The following is a 15,922-nucleotide window of genomic DNA, read 5'->3' on the forward strand; positions in this document are numbered from 1 at the left end:
AAATGTTGTAATACTTAGCATTACAGGTTCCTACAGAAGTGTTAAAGTGTCGACATTTTATTAAGTTCAAATATCATATACTCTAGGTGTGCAAAAGTTACCAGGACAGAAGATTTTCAAATTTCACTTTCCCCCCTTTCCCTGCCATCTGTAAAAAATACTGAAGAAGAAATTTATTTTTATTTCAATTTATGAAAAACTTGAAACTACATTGTATATGATTATGTGTTACTGATTACCAAATGTCAGCATACTCTGAACTGTAAAAAGTTCATGGCTTTTGGGGCATTAATGTCTACAGCCAAGTTTTGCTATTTTTGTTTGCCATTAAGGTCTAGCTATTCAGACATAACAGTTCTATAAATAGCAGAAACTAAACATCTGAATGCTTAAAATGAAATATTTGTTCCTCAGTTGTCATGTTAAAACATATCTTGTATTTAAAACACAAGTACAGTATTTTATACATGTTTAATCATTCACAAAAGATGTCCATTCTTTTCACTTCTGTCAGAAAAGATTTTATTGGACACCTTTGATGTTTTGTGAGCACTTGTTCTGGAAGATTTACTTTCCTTCGTACCATGCTTTATTGGTGGTAGGGGGTCCTGACGCGGAGTAGCTTTCACCTTACTTGTATTAACCCTAAAATCAGCAAAGAAATCAGCATCTTGTTCTATTCTATCCCTAAAAAAATCCAGCTGATTATTAAACGAAAATCCAGAAGAGGTTCTGTTTGAATTAGCGACACTTTCAGTATCGTCGGAACTTGAGTTGGACGTTTTATGTTTGATAGAGGGCAACACAGTGTATTTCTTTTCTTGAACTGTGTCTTTGTTATTCCATTCATCCAGTGGGATCATTAGATCCTTAATTTGCATATTCTGAGGAGGAGTTTTAACAGTGAATCCTCCCTCAGATTCATAATTTGCATATGCATTATCTAACATAAATTTAATGTCACCAGTTAGAGCAATATGACAAGAAGTGCTTTTTAATTCTCCTTGGTTGTTGTTGTCGTCATTTAAAAAACTGTCATTCGGAGACAACATACTTTCTTGTTGCTCTTTAGGAATTTTCACTGTTTTAACATGGTTAGTTTCTTTGCGAGAAGAAGGACTTGCATCGAAATCCTGCGTATTGTTTGACATGTAGGAGTTCTCTGTTGAATATCTTAGTTTTCCAGTGGCTGGTTTAGAAGAATGGCTTACTTTTATTTCCGACCTAGCTGCGCTTGACTTACGGCTCTTATGTCTTGCGGACATTCGTTCCCTAAACTCATTGGGCATCAGAGTGACCTCCCTTTCCAGTTTGAATGGAGGTGGTGCTCTGGTGTTCTCGGTTATTGTTTCTCCACTGTCCCGCATATTTGCAAGATTGTGCGTTACTGTTTTGAATAAAATATTCAAAGCAGTTCATATATTAGTTTTATCAAAGATTTAGGACTGCCATGTCTGCCTGATTAATATCTAGGTTTGCTGTTTAGTCTTCTTCATTTTTCTGGTGTCTGTTGCATATTTTCCAACTGAAAAGAGAAGAAATTTATGAATGTCTAGGTTAATCAACTTTTTTTGTGCAAGCATTCATAACAACCGTATTAACTTTAGACAATTTAAGAATACCATATTTTAAGGATATAATATATGAATTATTAAAAAGAATGAAAAACTGTTTTGAAAGTATAAATGGAGGACTTTCTTGTCATGATGTCATCAGTCCAAAATCTACAGCTGTAAGCTTCAGTTGTTGAATCATAAAATAATTGAAATATATTGCAAGAAAAGTAAAAACTTATTATCAGCTGCTGTAAATTACTATATATTATATTTTGTGAGAGAACAAAGTGTTCAATGATCATAAATAGATTAATCCAGATTAACACGTTATTGTTTGACCTTAGTATTTGTAGTTCATTAATCTTATATGTTTCAACTTTGGAACTTTTGTGCAGACTTTCTACCTAATGATCTGAAAAGTTGTAATTTTGAAAGCAGTATTATAGTTTAATTAGATTGCACTCTTAAGCTGCACAGAAGTGTCAAAGATTAGGGTGCCAACTCTACTGACAATAGAAGGTGAAAATTAGAATGCGGACTGGTAGGGGTCATCAGATTTGACACCTGTTTTTGTAAACGATTATTTGATAAAATATTATCTATTATCTAAAAGACTTTTACACATTCTACCCTTCAGTGAAATTGCAAGTTGCTACCATTGCATATCGATTAATCTCCAGAAGTGGGTTCATGATAGAACCTTCAACTTGGCAATGTTGTCAGATTGTCAGAAAAAGACATAGCAAATAAAATGTCATTAAGGATAGTATGGCTGCATCCATTTAGACAGTACTATGATGCATGTTACAACAACAAAAAGCAACATTGTAAACTGGTACTGAGAGTAAGACCTAGCTGACATTCACTTTTTCACATTGTTACAATGCAACTTAAAAATAAAATATAAAATAACAAAAATAAGTGAATGTTGAAGGTAAAATGGGCATGTAAACATTTGAACTTAAATGTAAAAATGTACATGTGCATGACGAAAGACTTTTTTTCAATGATAGTGAATAAAATATAGAGAAAAAGAAAAACACATATTTTTACAGAGGATTCTAGTTAATCAGTATCTCTTTAATGTTTTTGCACATTGTTGCTGTAATTAAAATGAAATAATGTTTTTATTAATATGAAATAATTTTTTTATAGAATGTTTATTAACGTAAATATTTTTACCATACCTGCAGGTTCATGAGCACATCCTGAATTTATTCCTTATCTTATTTTTCTATTGACTAGCCCAGTTATATTGAAGTTGTTTATTTACATTTGGTGAAAATATAATCCATTTTGAGTTCATTGAAACTTTATTAATGGAATATTGAATGGTACAATGTGTATCTAACTTACTTCTATTTCATTTTTTTTGCTAAATCCGTCACTTTGCTTATCCTTATTATGAAAGTATTAATCCAATATCGTTATGTGGTAGGAATTTAAATAAAGCTTAGATTTTAAGAATTAAAACTCTCGGCAATTTAAGTACTGTAAACTGACAGTAAATCGACTAATACTCTTACTGTACTGAATAAGAGTTTGCAATATTTAGGTTCTCTTTTTTTACTGTTAGTAAAATGATAATATTATGCAGTTTTATTTGTTTTCAAATTATTTCTCCCTGTGTGTTGCCAGTGAATGGCTGTCTTTGTCTGGTTTAATATATGTATGTAAATGTTTATGGTTGGAAAGTGTTATATATCTTTGGTATCAGTTGGCTGAGAAGGGACCTATACTCATTAAAGATGCACCCTACTATTTTGGCAAAGAAATAATATTTTCTCAAAATTTAGACCCAGAAAAGCACCAGAGGCCACCATTTTATACTTATATTTCAAAATTTTCCAGGGAAAGGCCTTACCCAACCATCGAGAGGAAAGTAACCCCTTCATTACCTCAAAATTTAGACCTAAAATGACATCATTTCACACCTGTATTTCAAAAATTTCTAGGGGGAGAGCCCCTGACCCCCCTAACAAAGGCAGAGGCCCCCTTCCAATACCTACCTGCTCCAGGCACTATGCACCTCCGCAGTGACATCTTGATTCTAGACCAGTACGCACCCCTCCCCAGTAAAATATTTCTGGGTCCGGGCCTGTATATATAAAGATATTCATAATTGTTGCTGTGGGACTTGGATTTAAGAACAGAACATTATTGATGTATGAACAAAGTATAATAAAAAAATATCCTCTACTTGACCTGTTTCTTTTGATCAGTTGACTCTGCACCTTTTTATATGACTCCAGTCCTGGAGTTTCCAGGATTTAGATTCAAACATGATTTTAAAAAGCCTCAGGATTTCATCACAGTTGTAGAATAAACTAAATGAGAGACATGCTTTTGAGGTCCATTTGCAGTTATTGGACAAATTGATGACACATTGTATAAAGAAGGAAATGTACAAATAAGGTATAACCTAGCTAATCATGGTAATACACTGAGTCTGGTATTAATACATTGGTATAAAACAGTGTGAAGGTTCCTATTGGCATATCTCATTTGTGCAGCACAATTTGAGAAAAAGCATTGTGAGCCTTAAACTGATTTGCTTTGGTTTAAATGAAAAGATTTGTTGAATTTCCATTTAAATGTTTTCACTTCTATTGATTGGAATGTGTTTGATACTAAATAAATATTTACTAAAACTGTCACATTTAAAGTCCATTCTTCATTTAAATGATCAGTACAATTTGATATAATGGCACCAGTCGATTCAGAAAGGAAAGGCAAATAAATATAGTATACACAATGTATTCAAATATGTGACTGCCCATTAAAATCCTTCATTTTGTAACATAAAACATCCTTACATTGTTAGAAAGTTACATTTAATTAAAAAATCAATCTTATAAAGATTCTTTTTGTGATATAGAAAAGTACAAATTAATGTATTTTATACTTTTGAATTATTTCACAGAAATAGTTCAGTACATATTTAAGTCTTAATATTATTAATAAATATAATTTAATGTTAATTTTCTACTGTACCTTGTTAGATAACTCTAGGAATTACACAATTTATCGTGCAGGTTAACAAATTCCGATCTACATTATGTACATGGCACCATGTTAAAGTGAAATATTAAAATACGTGCCGACATTCCTTTTTTAAAAGCAGACACGAGACATTCTGACATTAAAGCCGATTCTCTTTTTCAGTGTTTTCTATTTTTTGTGTAAACAACAATTTTTACTACTCCAGTATATTCAACAAGTAGTAAAAACAATATTCAGGGAAAATATTGACAAAAGTTATGTCATTTATGAATGTGTTCAATATTGGTTGCCAGAAGGAGACAATGTAAGTACTGAATAATTCATGGCTAGATATTCTTGTTCAGGCCACGGTGAACTGACAGAAGACAATGACTTTGTCAAATATATTGAAAATGTAACTGTCTGCCTAATGGAAAATTGAATATGAAAAAGATTTATTGAAATATTAATTGAAGTAAATTGCCTATATTTCAAAATTTTAGTCATATTAGGTTTTCAAGTTATACACTGTTTTGTTTTTACTCAATGTTATTTCATTCTTTTAAGTTAACTTTGTGGGACATGATGAAAATCAGTGATTCAAAGTCAGTACTTAAAAGTAAATAGGTCATGGTAAGCATCTATAGCATTTAGTAATTTAAAAATCACATACCAGATTTTTTGGTCACAAATTTATCCATTTTTCACTTTCCTTTGTACATTTTCATGCAGATTTTTATGTTTAAATCTGGTATTTAACTTTACAGAGCATAGAATCAAAACCTTCTTAAATGACAGGAGACACAAAGGAATCATACAGTAAATACGTGCACAAGTGTCAATTAAATAACAATCATGTTATTGTTTTAATCATTGGTTGGTCATGAGAATTTTTCATAGCCTTTAATTGGCACATGTATTTGTGCCAAATATAATACTGCACAACTTAATGTTTTGTCGTAAATATTTAGAAGGAGGAAAACTTAGCAGGCTTACATTTTTTGGAAGGTTTCTTGTTTTCAAAGGAATGTTGGCTGTTGAAATATGTTCATAATTACATTTTGGCCAACAAATTGCCAAATAAACACAACAAAACCTCTCACTCGGATAACCTAGACTCTGATTTCTTTAAACTTGTGCATTTTGATTGCTATTGTTAATATTAGGAGTTTTGTCCTACTCGCTACAAATTTGTCAGAAATTTCATGTTCAAAGGCATTTGTCCATCTATGCAGATCGAGAAATTATACAAATTTTGCCCTAGTCAAAATTGGTCTGAAAATTGTGAAAAGTTAGGTAAGTTTTGTGAAATAGATTATTTATAACTTAAAAACTAATTTTTCTTACAGAAAAAATGTTGTGAACTTCTTTTCAAAACTACAGTTGAAACTCTATTATCTCAAAATTCTTGCTATCACGAAGACATTTTCAAGTCCTGTCCCGAAGAAACATGCATAAAATACCATTTTAATTGCATTTTGTTTATCTCGAAGTAAAATCAATCCTTTGAAATTCAAGATACCAAGTTTCAGTTGTATTTGCAAACATTCACTTAGAAAAAGATATTATTTTCTTATTCTGTCCATAGAAGACAGGCGTGAGTCATATGTGACAAATTTTTGTTGAGCAGTGTACGGCACACTTATCATGATCTGCAACCGCAGAGATACAATGCTATCAAGATTTCAATCATCCTCCGACTTTGTTCTAAATGTCTTCATGTCATCAAGTTTATACTTCAAGTATCTAAAATATCAGGGTTTGTTTTGGTTATTTTTTGTTTTATAAGACTGAAAAGATATCATTTTGGCAGTTGTATCAGTTGATAATATGCCATACTTAGTGTATAAAACAGCTGTTCTCAAGGGTATTTTAATTGTAAAAATGTCAAGCTATGTACATCGTTGTTAAAATTAAGGCAGTTTATTTCCAAAACTTTATTTCTGTATTTATTCAGTCTTCCAGCCAACACTTTCATCTTTTTCTAAGGACAGTCTTGCTATTGATATCTTTAAGGGTTTTTTTTTAACTGCGAAAATATAACTCATATTTTACTTCTGAGCTGTGCCATGAGAAACCAACATAGTGGGTTTGCCACCAGCATGGATCCAGACCAGCCTGCGCATCTGGTCACTGGATCCATGCTGTTCACTTTCAAAGCCTATAGCAATTAGAGAAACCGTTAGCGGACAGCATGGAGCCTGACCACACTGCGTGGATGCGCAGGCTGGTCTGGATCCATGCTGGTCGCAAACCCACTATGTTGGTTTTCTCATGGCACAGGATATTTATTCTAATTTTCCAATTATTCGCTGCAAATTGAGTTTGTTTAATTTATAAAACCAGTTCTAGCATTATTATTTTTGAGACTGAAAGATGCCGGAGCTCGTCTCAAAACCTCAACCACTGGTGAAAGGCCAACAAAATGTTTTTGTTTCCCCAGTAACATGAAACATTATCATGTTGTTATATAATTCCTTGAAATATACATTTACAAAATTATTTTGTGACATTATTATAAAAATCATGCAGTTCTTATTATGGTAAAAATTAGTTATGATTATAATCATGATCTAAATGGTACCTTTAAATGAGTGTATTGTCCTCCATGTTTAAAAAATCCTTTAGCAGAGTCTCTGTACAATTGTCTTGTATCCATGTAAAGAATATATAACCATAAAATGACAAAACTCCAACTTTCACTGGGTATGACTAAGGTCTTTGAACTTTGGCCTAGCTTGTTTATTATTTTATTTGATTAATTAGTGTTGCATTTCACTGATTGGGTAAGAATAAAAGGGTACCTGATATCTTGACTGGCAGTGTTTGGGCAAAGTATTTGTTTACTAGAGTTTGGTAAACATGTTTTGCTATAGAAGTTTTCTGCTTTGTATGGTTATTGCCTACACCAGCCATTTAAACAAAAGTTATGTTGTAAAAGACATTAATTTTGGATTTGATTTTGAATATAGAAATTTCGAAGCATTGAACAAACAAGGCTGATATTAACATTTACCTCCTTTTTAAAAGGCTAAAATAGTATAAAAAATGGACAGAAATCATCCCAATTTATTGTCAAAAAAAGCTATTGAAATGGATAGAAATGATTCCTGTTTCTAGTAAAAAAAAAAAAAAAAGTATGAAAATACACAGAAATTATTCCTCCTTCTAGTTAAAAATAGTTTGAAAATTTTTTTAAATAGAAATTATTCCTGTTTCTAGTAAAAAAAAAAGTGTATGAAAATGGACAGCAATTTTATTATTTTTAGCCAAAAGTGACTTGAAAATAGACAGAAATTATTCCAGTTTCTAGTCAAAAATGGTTTGACAATGGACAGAAGTTGATGAGACAGAAATAAATAAATGAAAGAAATTCGCATGTTCAGCTTTTGAATCAATATATTAGAGGGGCATGTAATGGCTCATCAAATGCGGAGTGTTTAATGTGTGAAGGATGTTAGCATTTTTTTGTAGTTATGAAAAATATTGAATGGTATGTTTTTCTTTTTTTTGGCAGTATTTAGTGTTACCGCACTTTTCTTAGTAGTTTTGGCAGTTGAGTTTTAGACATGGGTAGTTTTATGTTCTGTAGGGAGTACTTTTTAGTAGGAAAAACTGTTACACTAAATATAGTAAGGTGTTAAAATGTTTGTTTAACACTATATAATGTCGGCTTCAATTTGAGCACATTGTTTACTTGTATATTTCAGGGTGTCTGACCGAGGTGGAGGCATCCCTCATCAGATTGTGAATAAAATCTGGGACTACAACTTTACCACAGCAGGGACCATGCAGGACAATAGGGTAGACAGGGGACTGCTCGGGGAATTTGTGGATCCTAGGAGTAGTGGAGGGGTCACTTCATCAAGAATGCATGGGTTTGTTGAAGTTTTGATTATAAGTTTGTTGCATGTAGGATTGATATTGTTTTCCATCTGCTTTGCTTTACAGTACCAGTAGTTATTATCCAAGACTGACATTGTGGTTTGGATTCATTGTGTTTCGTTGTCAGAAAGTTTCCGAGAAAACTGCTTGGAACTGGCTTTTAGTTCTTCTTGTAATAGTTTTGACTGTTGACTGGCAAGCCATTCAGTATGACATCAAAAATAAATGTTAGTGAGTTAACATTTTAAGTTTTGACTTAAGCCCAACAAAATATGACATTAACTTTAGACCAGTCATAGAGCACAAACTAGACTGATAACTTAAAGGGGTCATGTAATAATATATTCTGTTTACTATATCCATATTTACCTTCATTTTATGAGAAGCTTAGCATCTTCCATGTCTGTGAAAACTTAATTCCTACTAGATTTCTAGTATATTAATTTTACTCAGTTTTACTTTGTAATGGAAGACCGACAAGTGTATTTGTTTATCAGAGGGAGTTATAGTGTCCCATGTATATGGATGTGTAAAACTTGAGGGCAGTTTATTATTTATTATGACAGACGTGTCACAGAGGCAAACATTATTTCACATATTCTTATATATAAAGATTATCAAAATGTGAAATTCTTTTAACAGATATGGTTTTGGCTTACCTGCTTCCAGAGCATACGCAGAATATCTTGGTGGTGCCATCACCCTGGAAACCATGCAGGGAATCGGAACTGAGGTCTACATACGTCTCCGTCATATTGATGGACAGTACGAAACATTTCGTATCTAAAGTCACAATGCTTTTAAACAGAACTTCAAAAGTGAAGAACATAATCCTTGCATCAGTTCGTTGACAGTTATTCCTGTTCTCCATGGTTGTTTGATGACTATTGCTACATTTTCTTCTAACACATACAGGAGCTTAATGTTAAATCATTTCAGTTTTGAACTCTTTTGAAGAGTTGTGTGTTATTGTGCAAAATATTCTTTTGTCAAAACTCTATGTATACTTTGTTTTCATGAAATGTGTAAATGAACTTGTGAATTTATATTTGTGCTGATTCAGCATGAATATGCAGAAGTTTTTAGTGTGTGAAAAGTTTTATATTTGTCTTTGATTTCATGAAGACTATTTTCTTGTAGTCTATAATTTGATTACTTTGTATTACTACTGTATACTAGAAAACATAGAGTATGTATTTGGAGTATGTGGAATTGTGATTTTTTTGTTTTTTTCCAGACTTACATGTACTTATAAATACGTGGCTTTTCTTGATGAAATGTGTATAAGTGTGACTATAACTGTGCTGAGAGTTCACAAGTGTGTTGATATTTTTAGTTTATGAAACATTTTATCTGTAATATTTGTTTTCTTGTAGACTTATTTTTACATTATCCAATATTTCATATACTAGTCCTAGTGTATGTCTGTTTCAGAAAGAAATTTAACAGCCAGTTATTTTATCTCCAGTTTTACTGGTATTACTAATAGTTGGTTTACATGAAATTATTACGCTGTTGTCCTTTAAGGTAGTTCTGCACGTTTGATAAACCGGAAGTGATGGTGTAACGTCACTTATCCGGAAAATGTAGAATAAAGACAGGATTCGGCATACGGATATGAAAATCATTTTATGAATTTATGACAACCTGTGAGTAAATTTATTACAATGGCACTGTTATTATCTCTCAAAAGTTAAAATATTTTATTAACACATCTGACACATTAAATAATTCAAAGTGATATCTTGAAATTAGCGTCAAATGCGCGGTTCACTTTAATCATGGTCAAATATCTCAAAAATAAGAACACGGACCTATACATTTTATTTCACCACATTATAGTCCATATGTTAATTTACAACTGTGAGAAGTTTCATTAAAATCTACATTGTGGAAAATTTTATATTCACTAAAATGGTATGAAAATTATGGTTTTCCCTTAGACTCCCATTATGAAAAATTGCCTGAGGTCCAAATTTTTCAACTCGGCCTAGCAAAAAATCAAGCACACAACCCTATCATTTTTATTTGCTGAATTTTCTAAGTATATTTTGAAGTTTTGAAAAATCAGAATTTAATCAGATTCTACATTGTAGAAAAAAATTCGATCAGAACGTTCAGAACTACCTTAACAGCGGAAATGATACGTAATTTTGCCTTTCTATATAAGGATATTTCAAGTATAACAGTCTTGTTTTCAATTGATTTTTAATGTTTTCCTGTTCTTTCGCTCTGTTTTTGATTTTTTGGTTTTATCTCGCATTTATATACTCATTTTGTATGATGAAATCTCTATGTTTTGCCTTATTTTAAGTAATGATGTTAGTAAATATTTTCTCAGTGTTGATGTGTGTACATATTCTGAAAATTCTCTCCTCAGTATACAATATTATCCCAGTGTCTTTATTCTCCAGTTTTCCTTTGCAAAATACTCACTTTATCACCACCCTGCTTTTTGGCACTTTGTTTCAGATGCTAGGCTGTTTCTGAATTTCTTTATGGATTTTACTCCAATAAATGTCAATTCTACTTTATGTTAATTTTTATTTGGTTTGATGTCAATTTCGGTTTTATGTCAGTTTCTATAATTGTTTGATGTCAATTTCTAATTCATGTTTATTCTAAAAATGGCATGGCAAGTTTTTTTCTATGAATCTCAAGGAAATTGAATCTTTGTCTCATCTGTCATTAATTTCTAAATATCAGTCAAGTAGTTTGGTTGTATCATTTTACATTTCATCTTTGATAAGTTTATCTTGTACAATAATTTATATCTGGCACAATAATTGCATTTAGAATACTTTGTCTCATAGATGTGAAAATTATTTCCATAAACGATTTTGAAGATTGTTTTACTGAAAACTATCCTAAATGTTTATTTTTTTATGGTCTTGACACTTTTATGTTCAGGCCTCGGTATGTGAGGAAATTTATATGTACATGTAAATCGGCCCATGTGTTATTTTAAGTGTTGAACAAATTTTTCTGTTTTTCTCTGTTGTAAGAGAATGTGAAATTGTTGTTGATTCTACATTTTAGTTTCATTTTATGGTGACGGATTTAATACTTTGATTGTTGCTGTTGTTTTTATTTTGATTTAAATGAATGCAAGTAGCATGATGAACAAAATATCCTGGAACAGGAAAATAAAATAGTATTTTAGCTCCAATGAGAGGGAAACGTATTGTTTGGTCTACATTTTCTGTAACAAGGTTTTTCATTGAATAAGACAGTACTGTACCAGTTACTGGTATATTGTGCATCATTTCAAAGAGCTCTCCGGTTGATAATAGGAACTCTTCAAATTTTCAAAATAGCTGGTTTAAATTTTAAATTAATTTCCATAGTTATTTTTGTTATATGAAGTTATAATTTCTGTATAGCTTCAAAAATAATTAGATTTTCCATTGAAGATAATTTACACAGAAAAATACATTTTTGGGCAATCAGAAATTATGACAAATTTCTATAATATTTGACAATGTTTCTATTACCATCTCTGGAGACCTTTCGAATGATGAAGAATAAATTTCATACCATGTGTGCTTCATTATAATAAATTGTCTTGTCCTATTCAGCAAAGATGCAACATAACTATATCGGCTTCCAGTAAGTGTCCTATTTTATCTTACATTAATTTTTTTTAACTGCTTGGAAGAAATTCAAGGAAGGCTTTACAGAAACTTTAAACATTTAAGGAAATTCTTGTAAGTGTCCAATTTAAAAGTACCATACAAAAAAAAACTAACAGTTTAAATGTTATATAAAATGTAAGGTTGATATATATTCATGCATAATGTTGTGATAAAAGTTCATTCATAACTTGTTCACATTTTGTGTCTGCTATAACTTTAAAAACTTTGCTTTTCCATTACTGTTGGGTGCTATAGACATGATGTATAAATATCTCACCATTTGTCGCTAGTCACACACCAATCACACAAAATCACCTTGGTAAAATTTGTTTGTAATGTAAGCAAATATACATTATATATATAACCATAAAGCAATATAATCGCCAGTGAATTAAGACCTCATTCCTCTCCTTTTGTGTAATTATTTGTAGAACCGTTGCATGAATTAAAATTGAATATGCTTATAATTTGCGGATGATTGTTCTGTAAAGCAACATTTTATTTGTTAAGAATGAATGAGATAACCACTGTAAATGAATTTGATTTTGATCAAAAGATATTTTTTTCGTTACATTTTAATGCTATTTAGTAAGTGTTCAGTACTGTACCAAATATGTTAAATGATATTTCTTTATGTGAAATTATTTTATAAATCAATTAATGAGCCGTGCCATGGGAAAACCAACATAGTGGGTTTGCGACCAGCATGGATCCAGACCAGCCTGCGCATCCGCGCAGTCTGGTCAGGATCCATGCTGTTCGCTAACAGTTTCTCCAAGTCCAATCATCTTTAAAAGCAAACAGCATGGAGCCTGACCAGACTGCGCGGATGCGCAGGCTGGTCTGGATCCATGCTGGTCGCAAACCCACTATGTTGGTTTTCTCATGGCACGGCTCATATCTTGATTATATAGTTTGTAAATGCCGTCTTAGCTGTAATTGATTATTTGTTGGGTAAGTCCTGTAAGCAAAGATGCTGATTGTTGATTGACAGGACTTGTAGCTTTTGGATCTGTTTAAAGATACGTATGACACAAACCTAAAGTAATAAAGTTGTTACATGTAAAGTTTTCATTGAAGTCTAACACAAGACGTGTTTTGTGTCAGGTAGTATTATAGAGGCGTGAATTTCACCTACTGTTTAGTAGAATATTGTATTTCACCATCTCATATCTGCATGTTTACTGCATACATAATGTATAATACATGATCTTAATATTTAGATTTGATTTTGTCAATATTATGACTATATGTGTGCAGACCGAAGCAGAAATATTCCAGGTATATTTTATCATGATCCATTGTATTCTCATTCTCTGCAAGTGTATGTTGTACATTTCATTAATAAGGTACTATTTACATTATATCGGCTTCAAATAAATGTCTTTTTCTGGGAAATTTCTTTTGTTGTTGTTTACAAGGAGGAAGTGCCCAGGTTGAGCTATTGTGATCACTGTCAACCACGCCACGCTTCTCTTCAGATGACATCTCTAAACTACTAAAAAAATTTAGTCAGAATTTGCACCAAATTTGGTCAATAGCATCCTGACATGATTATAAAGTTTTTTTGTTCAAATTTTTTAGTCACTTCTAAGGACCGATGGAGCTAAAAATTAAAAACAATAAAAATAGAAAAACCATTAAACAACTTCACATGATACGCTTGCTTGATCAGCATCAAACTTGGTCAAGAGCATCATTATAAGGTCCTCTCCTAACTGAATTCAATGGGAGGACTTGGTCCCTTAAAGGAATATAGAAAAAGTTTTGACTTCTTCCCATGAACAGCTGGATGGATCTTCATCAGACTTGATCTTTGACAAAATTATAAGGTCCTCTCCCAATTTTATTCAAATGGTGGCCTTTGGTCCCTTTTAGGGACAGCTAGAAATAGAAATTCCTTTAAACAACTGCTTCTAATAAACTGCTTGATTGATGTTCATCAAAGATCATCTATAGCATCATTGAAAGGTCCTCTCCCAAATTTGTTCAGGCCTGGGAGCTAAAAAAAGAAATTCCCAGAAACAACTTCTTCTCATCTGCCTTTTATGGGCCTTAAGAGCTGAAAACAGAGATTTGATATAAACCTCTTGATGGATCTTCGTCATACTTGATCGTAGCATCATTATAAGGTACTTTCCCAAATTTGCTCAACTGTTGGAGTTTGGCCCTTTTTATGGACCTTTTGAGATTTAAAGTAAAAATAGACCCATATTAAAGAACCCACAAAACACCTTCAGCCTGCTGGAATTATCCGTGTTTTTTCCACGCAATTTTAAAGACCTAAGAAGCAGTATAGTGTTTGAACTGTTAGTCATCTGTCACATTAATTTATGTATTCAACTTTCACTGCTTTTGGAACTTTCAACACCTGGAGCCTATTACGGTCCTCTTTCAAGGTTGCACTCCCCGAGCCCATTTTAGCTCTGAAACAGGTGAGGAATCTAGAGCCGTCCGGGCCCTCTTATTTCATTTGCCCCAGAATACAGTTAAACTTGCCTTAGCCTCCACCTATATTACGCAAACACATGCAATAAGTTGCCAGTCAGCTAACGTCCTGAAATGACATTTTCTTCCAATTTCCACCAACTTTAGTAGATATATTGTGCCATTCCCTTAGCTGAATGGTTAATAAAGGTTTGACTTGTTGGGTTAAACTTTTTCTTTCCTTTGAAAAATCTTCCTGTCTAAACCCTCAAGGTTTATTTGATATATAGCATTGTGCAGTGGTCCTCTACCAAGAAATTGTAAACCTGTCTGTCAGTTGAGCAATATAAGGTCCATCATAGCCCTCTTGTTAGTTTAATTATTTCTACTGCTTTATATCCCTTCATTTTCCTATGCAGAAAGAATAACCATGTACAAAGCAATGACCCAGGACAGTGTTGTTTCAGTTTCCTGTTTTGGGATCATGTTCTATATATTAATCAGAGTTCTGCTTAAGCTGGTGCTAGAGGACTGTTTACACCAAATGGGAATGACTACTCAGTGTTACATGTGAATAGTCCAAAATGTAGTTCCACCATGTTGATGAAATATGGCATTTTGAGGCATATAAGGATGTGGAAGTATTCTTTTTGGCTTTGTTTTATTAAGAAAAGTTCTAGACCATTTTCACTGTGAATTTCCAGGTTTTAGTTTTATTCATCGAGAAAATGTCTGCTGAGAAAATGTCTGCATACAATGTAATTGCCAAATAGCAAATTTCATGGAAGCATTTTCAGAGGGTGTTATTTTTCTTAAATGTAACATTAACATCTCAACACATTTATATTTTTGGTAAGAAGATGTGTTATACTAACTGGATACATATGGTTCTCGTATCATTGAAATGCTCTAAACTGTTGAGAAAAAAATGTTAAACATGAAAGCTATGTATATCATACCTAGAACTCTTCATAAAACCTCTGTTGGGTATTGTGGAAGTAATTATATCAATAAAGTGCCAAGGCAGTCTGAACTCAAACCTGGCTTAAAGGTAAAGGTAAGCTTTATTTAACATTGAATATAATCAACAGACAATATGAGCTGCAGAGGTCTTGTGTGACAAACTAGATATCCAGCAACAGCTACTTTCTTGGGCTTATTTTACCTTCTAATACAACCCTTTTAAATACCGAGTGCCAAGCAAGGGAGCTACCAGTATTATTTTTTACATCTTTGGTATGACCTGGCCAGGGATTTGACCCACGACCTCCTGCACTACCATCGAGCTATTGAGGCAGTTTAGCTAAAACATGTAAAATTGCAGTGCAACCATTAATTTATAAGGCGAACAGATTATGAACTTTGCCTTGGCATGACAGTTTACATAAAATAATATTTTCAAACTATTTGTTAAAACTGTTTCACCTTCAAATCTCT

At 32.4% G+C, this 15,922-nt stretch overlaps 2 protein-coding genes across 6 annotated transcripts in view; one reads left to right on the forward strand and one right to left on the reverse strand.

Annotated features, from left to right (window-relative positions):
* The window catches only part of LOC123533898 (3-methyl-2-oxobutanoate dehydrogenase [lipoamide] kinase, mitochondrial-like), a 48,090-nt gene extending 34,634 nt beyond the window's left edge, over positions 1-13,456 (forward strand). For both annotated transcript variants that reach the window (XM_045315864.2, XM_045315865.2), the window contains 2 exons: positions 8,249-8,416; positions 9,066-13,456. In XM_045315864.2, coding sequence (XP_045171799.1) covers positions 8,249-8,416; positions 9,066-9,210 — 313 coding nt within the window. In that variant the 3' untranslated portion in view covers positions 9,211-13,456. The remainder of the gene's footprint in view (positions 1-8,248; positions 8,417-9,065) is intronic.
* LOC123533899 (uncharacterized) lies at positions 162-7,279 on the reverse strand. 4 transcript variants are annotated; one of them, XM_045315866.2, is made up of 2 exons: positions 7,123-7,279; positions 162-1,525 (listed from the first exon to the last, which is right to left on the reverse strand). In XM_045315866.2, exon 2 carries the CDS (start codon positions 1,365-1,367, stop codon positions 480-482), a length of 888 nt encoding a protein of 295 aa, XP_045171801.1. In that variant the 5' UTR covers positions 1,368-1,525; positions 7,123-7,279; the 3' UTR covers positions 162-479. The 4 variants fall into 4 exon arrangements, with proteins under 4 accessions (XP_045171801.1, XP_045171802.1, XP_045171805.1 ...); XM_045315867.2 differs by lacking the exon at positions 7,123-7,279 and adding an exon at positions 5,212-5,362; XM_045315870.2 differs by lacking the exon at positions 7,123-7,279 and adding an exon at positions 4,551-4,700.
* Positions 13,457-15,922: the final 2,466 nt, after the last annotated feature.

The sequence above is a fragment of the Mercenaria mercenaria genome, chromosome 12 (genome assembly GCF_021730395.1).
Source record: "Mercenaria mercenaria strain notata chromosome 12, MADL_Memer_1, whole genome shotgun sequence".
Lineage (NCBI taxonomy): Eukaryota > Metazoa > Mollusca > Bivalvia > Venerida > Veneridae > Mercenaria > Mercenaria mercenaria.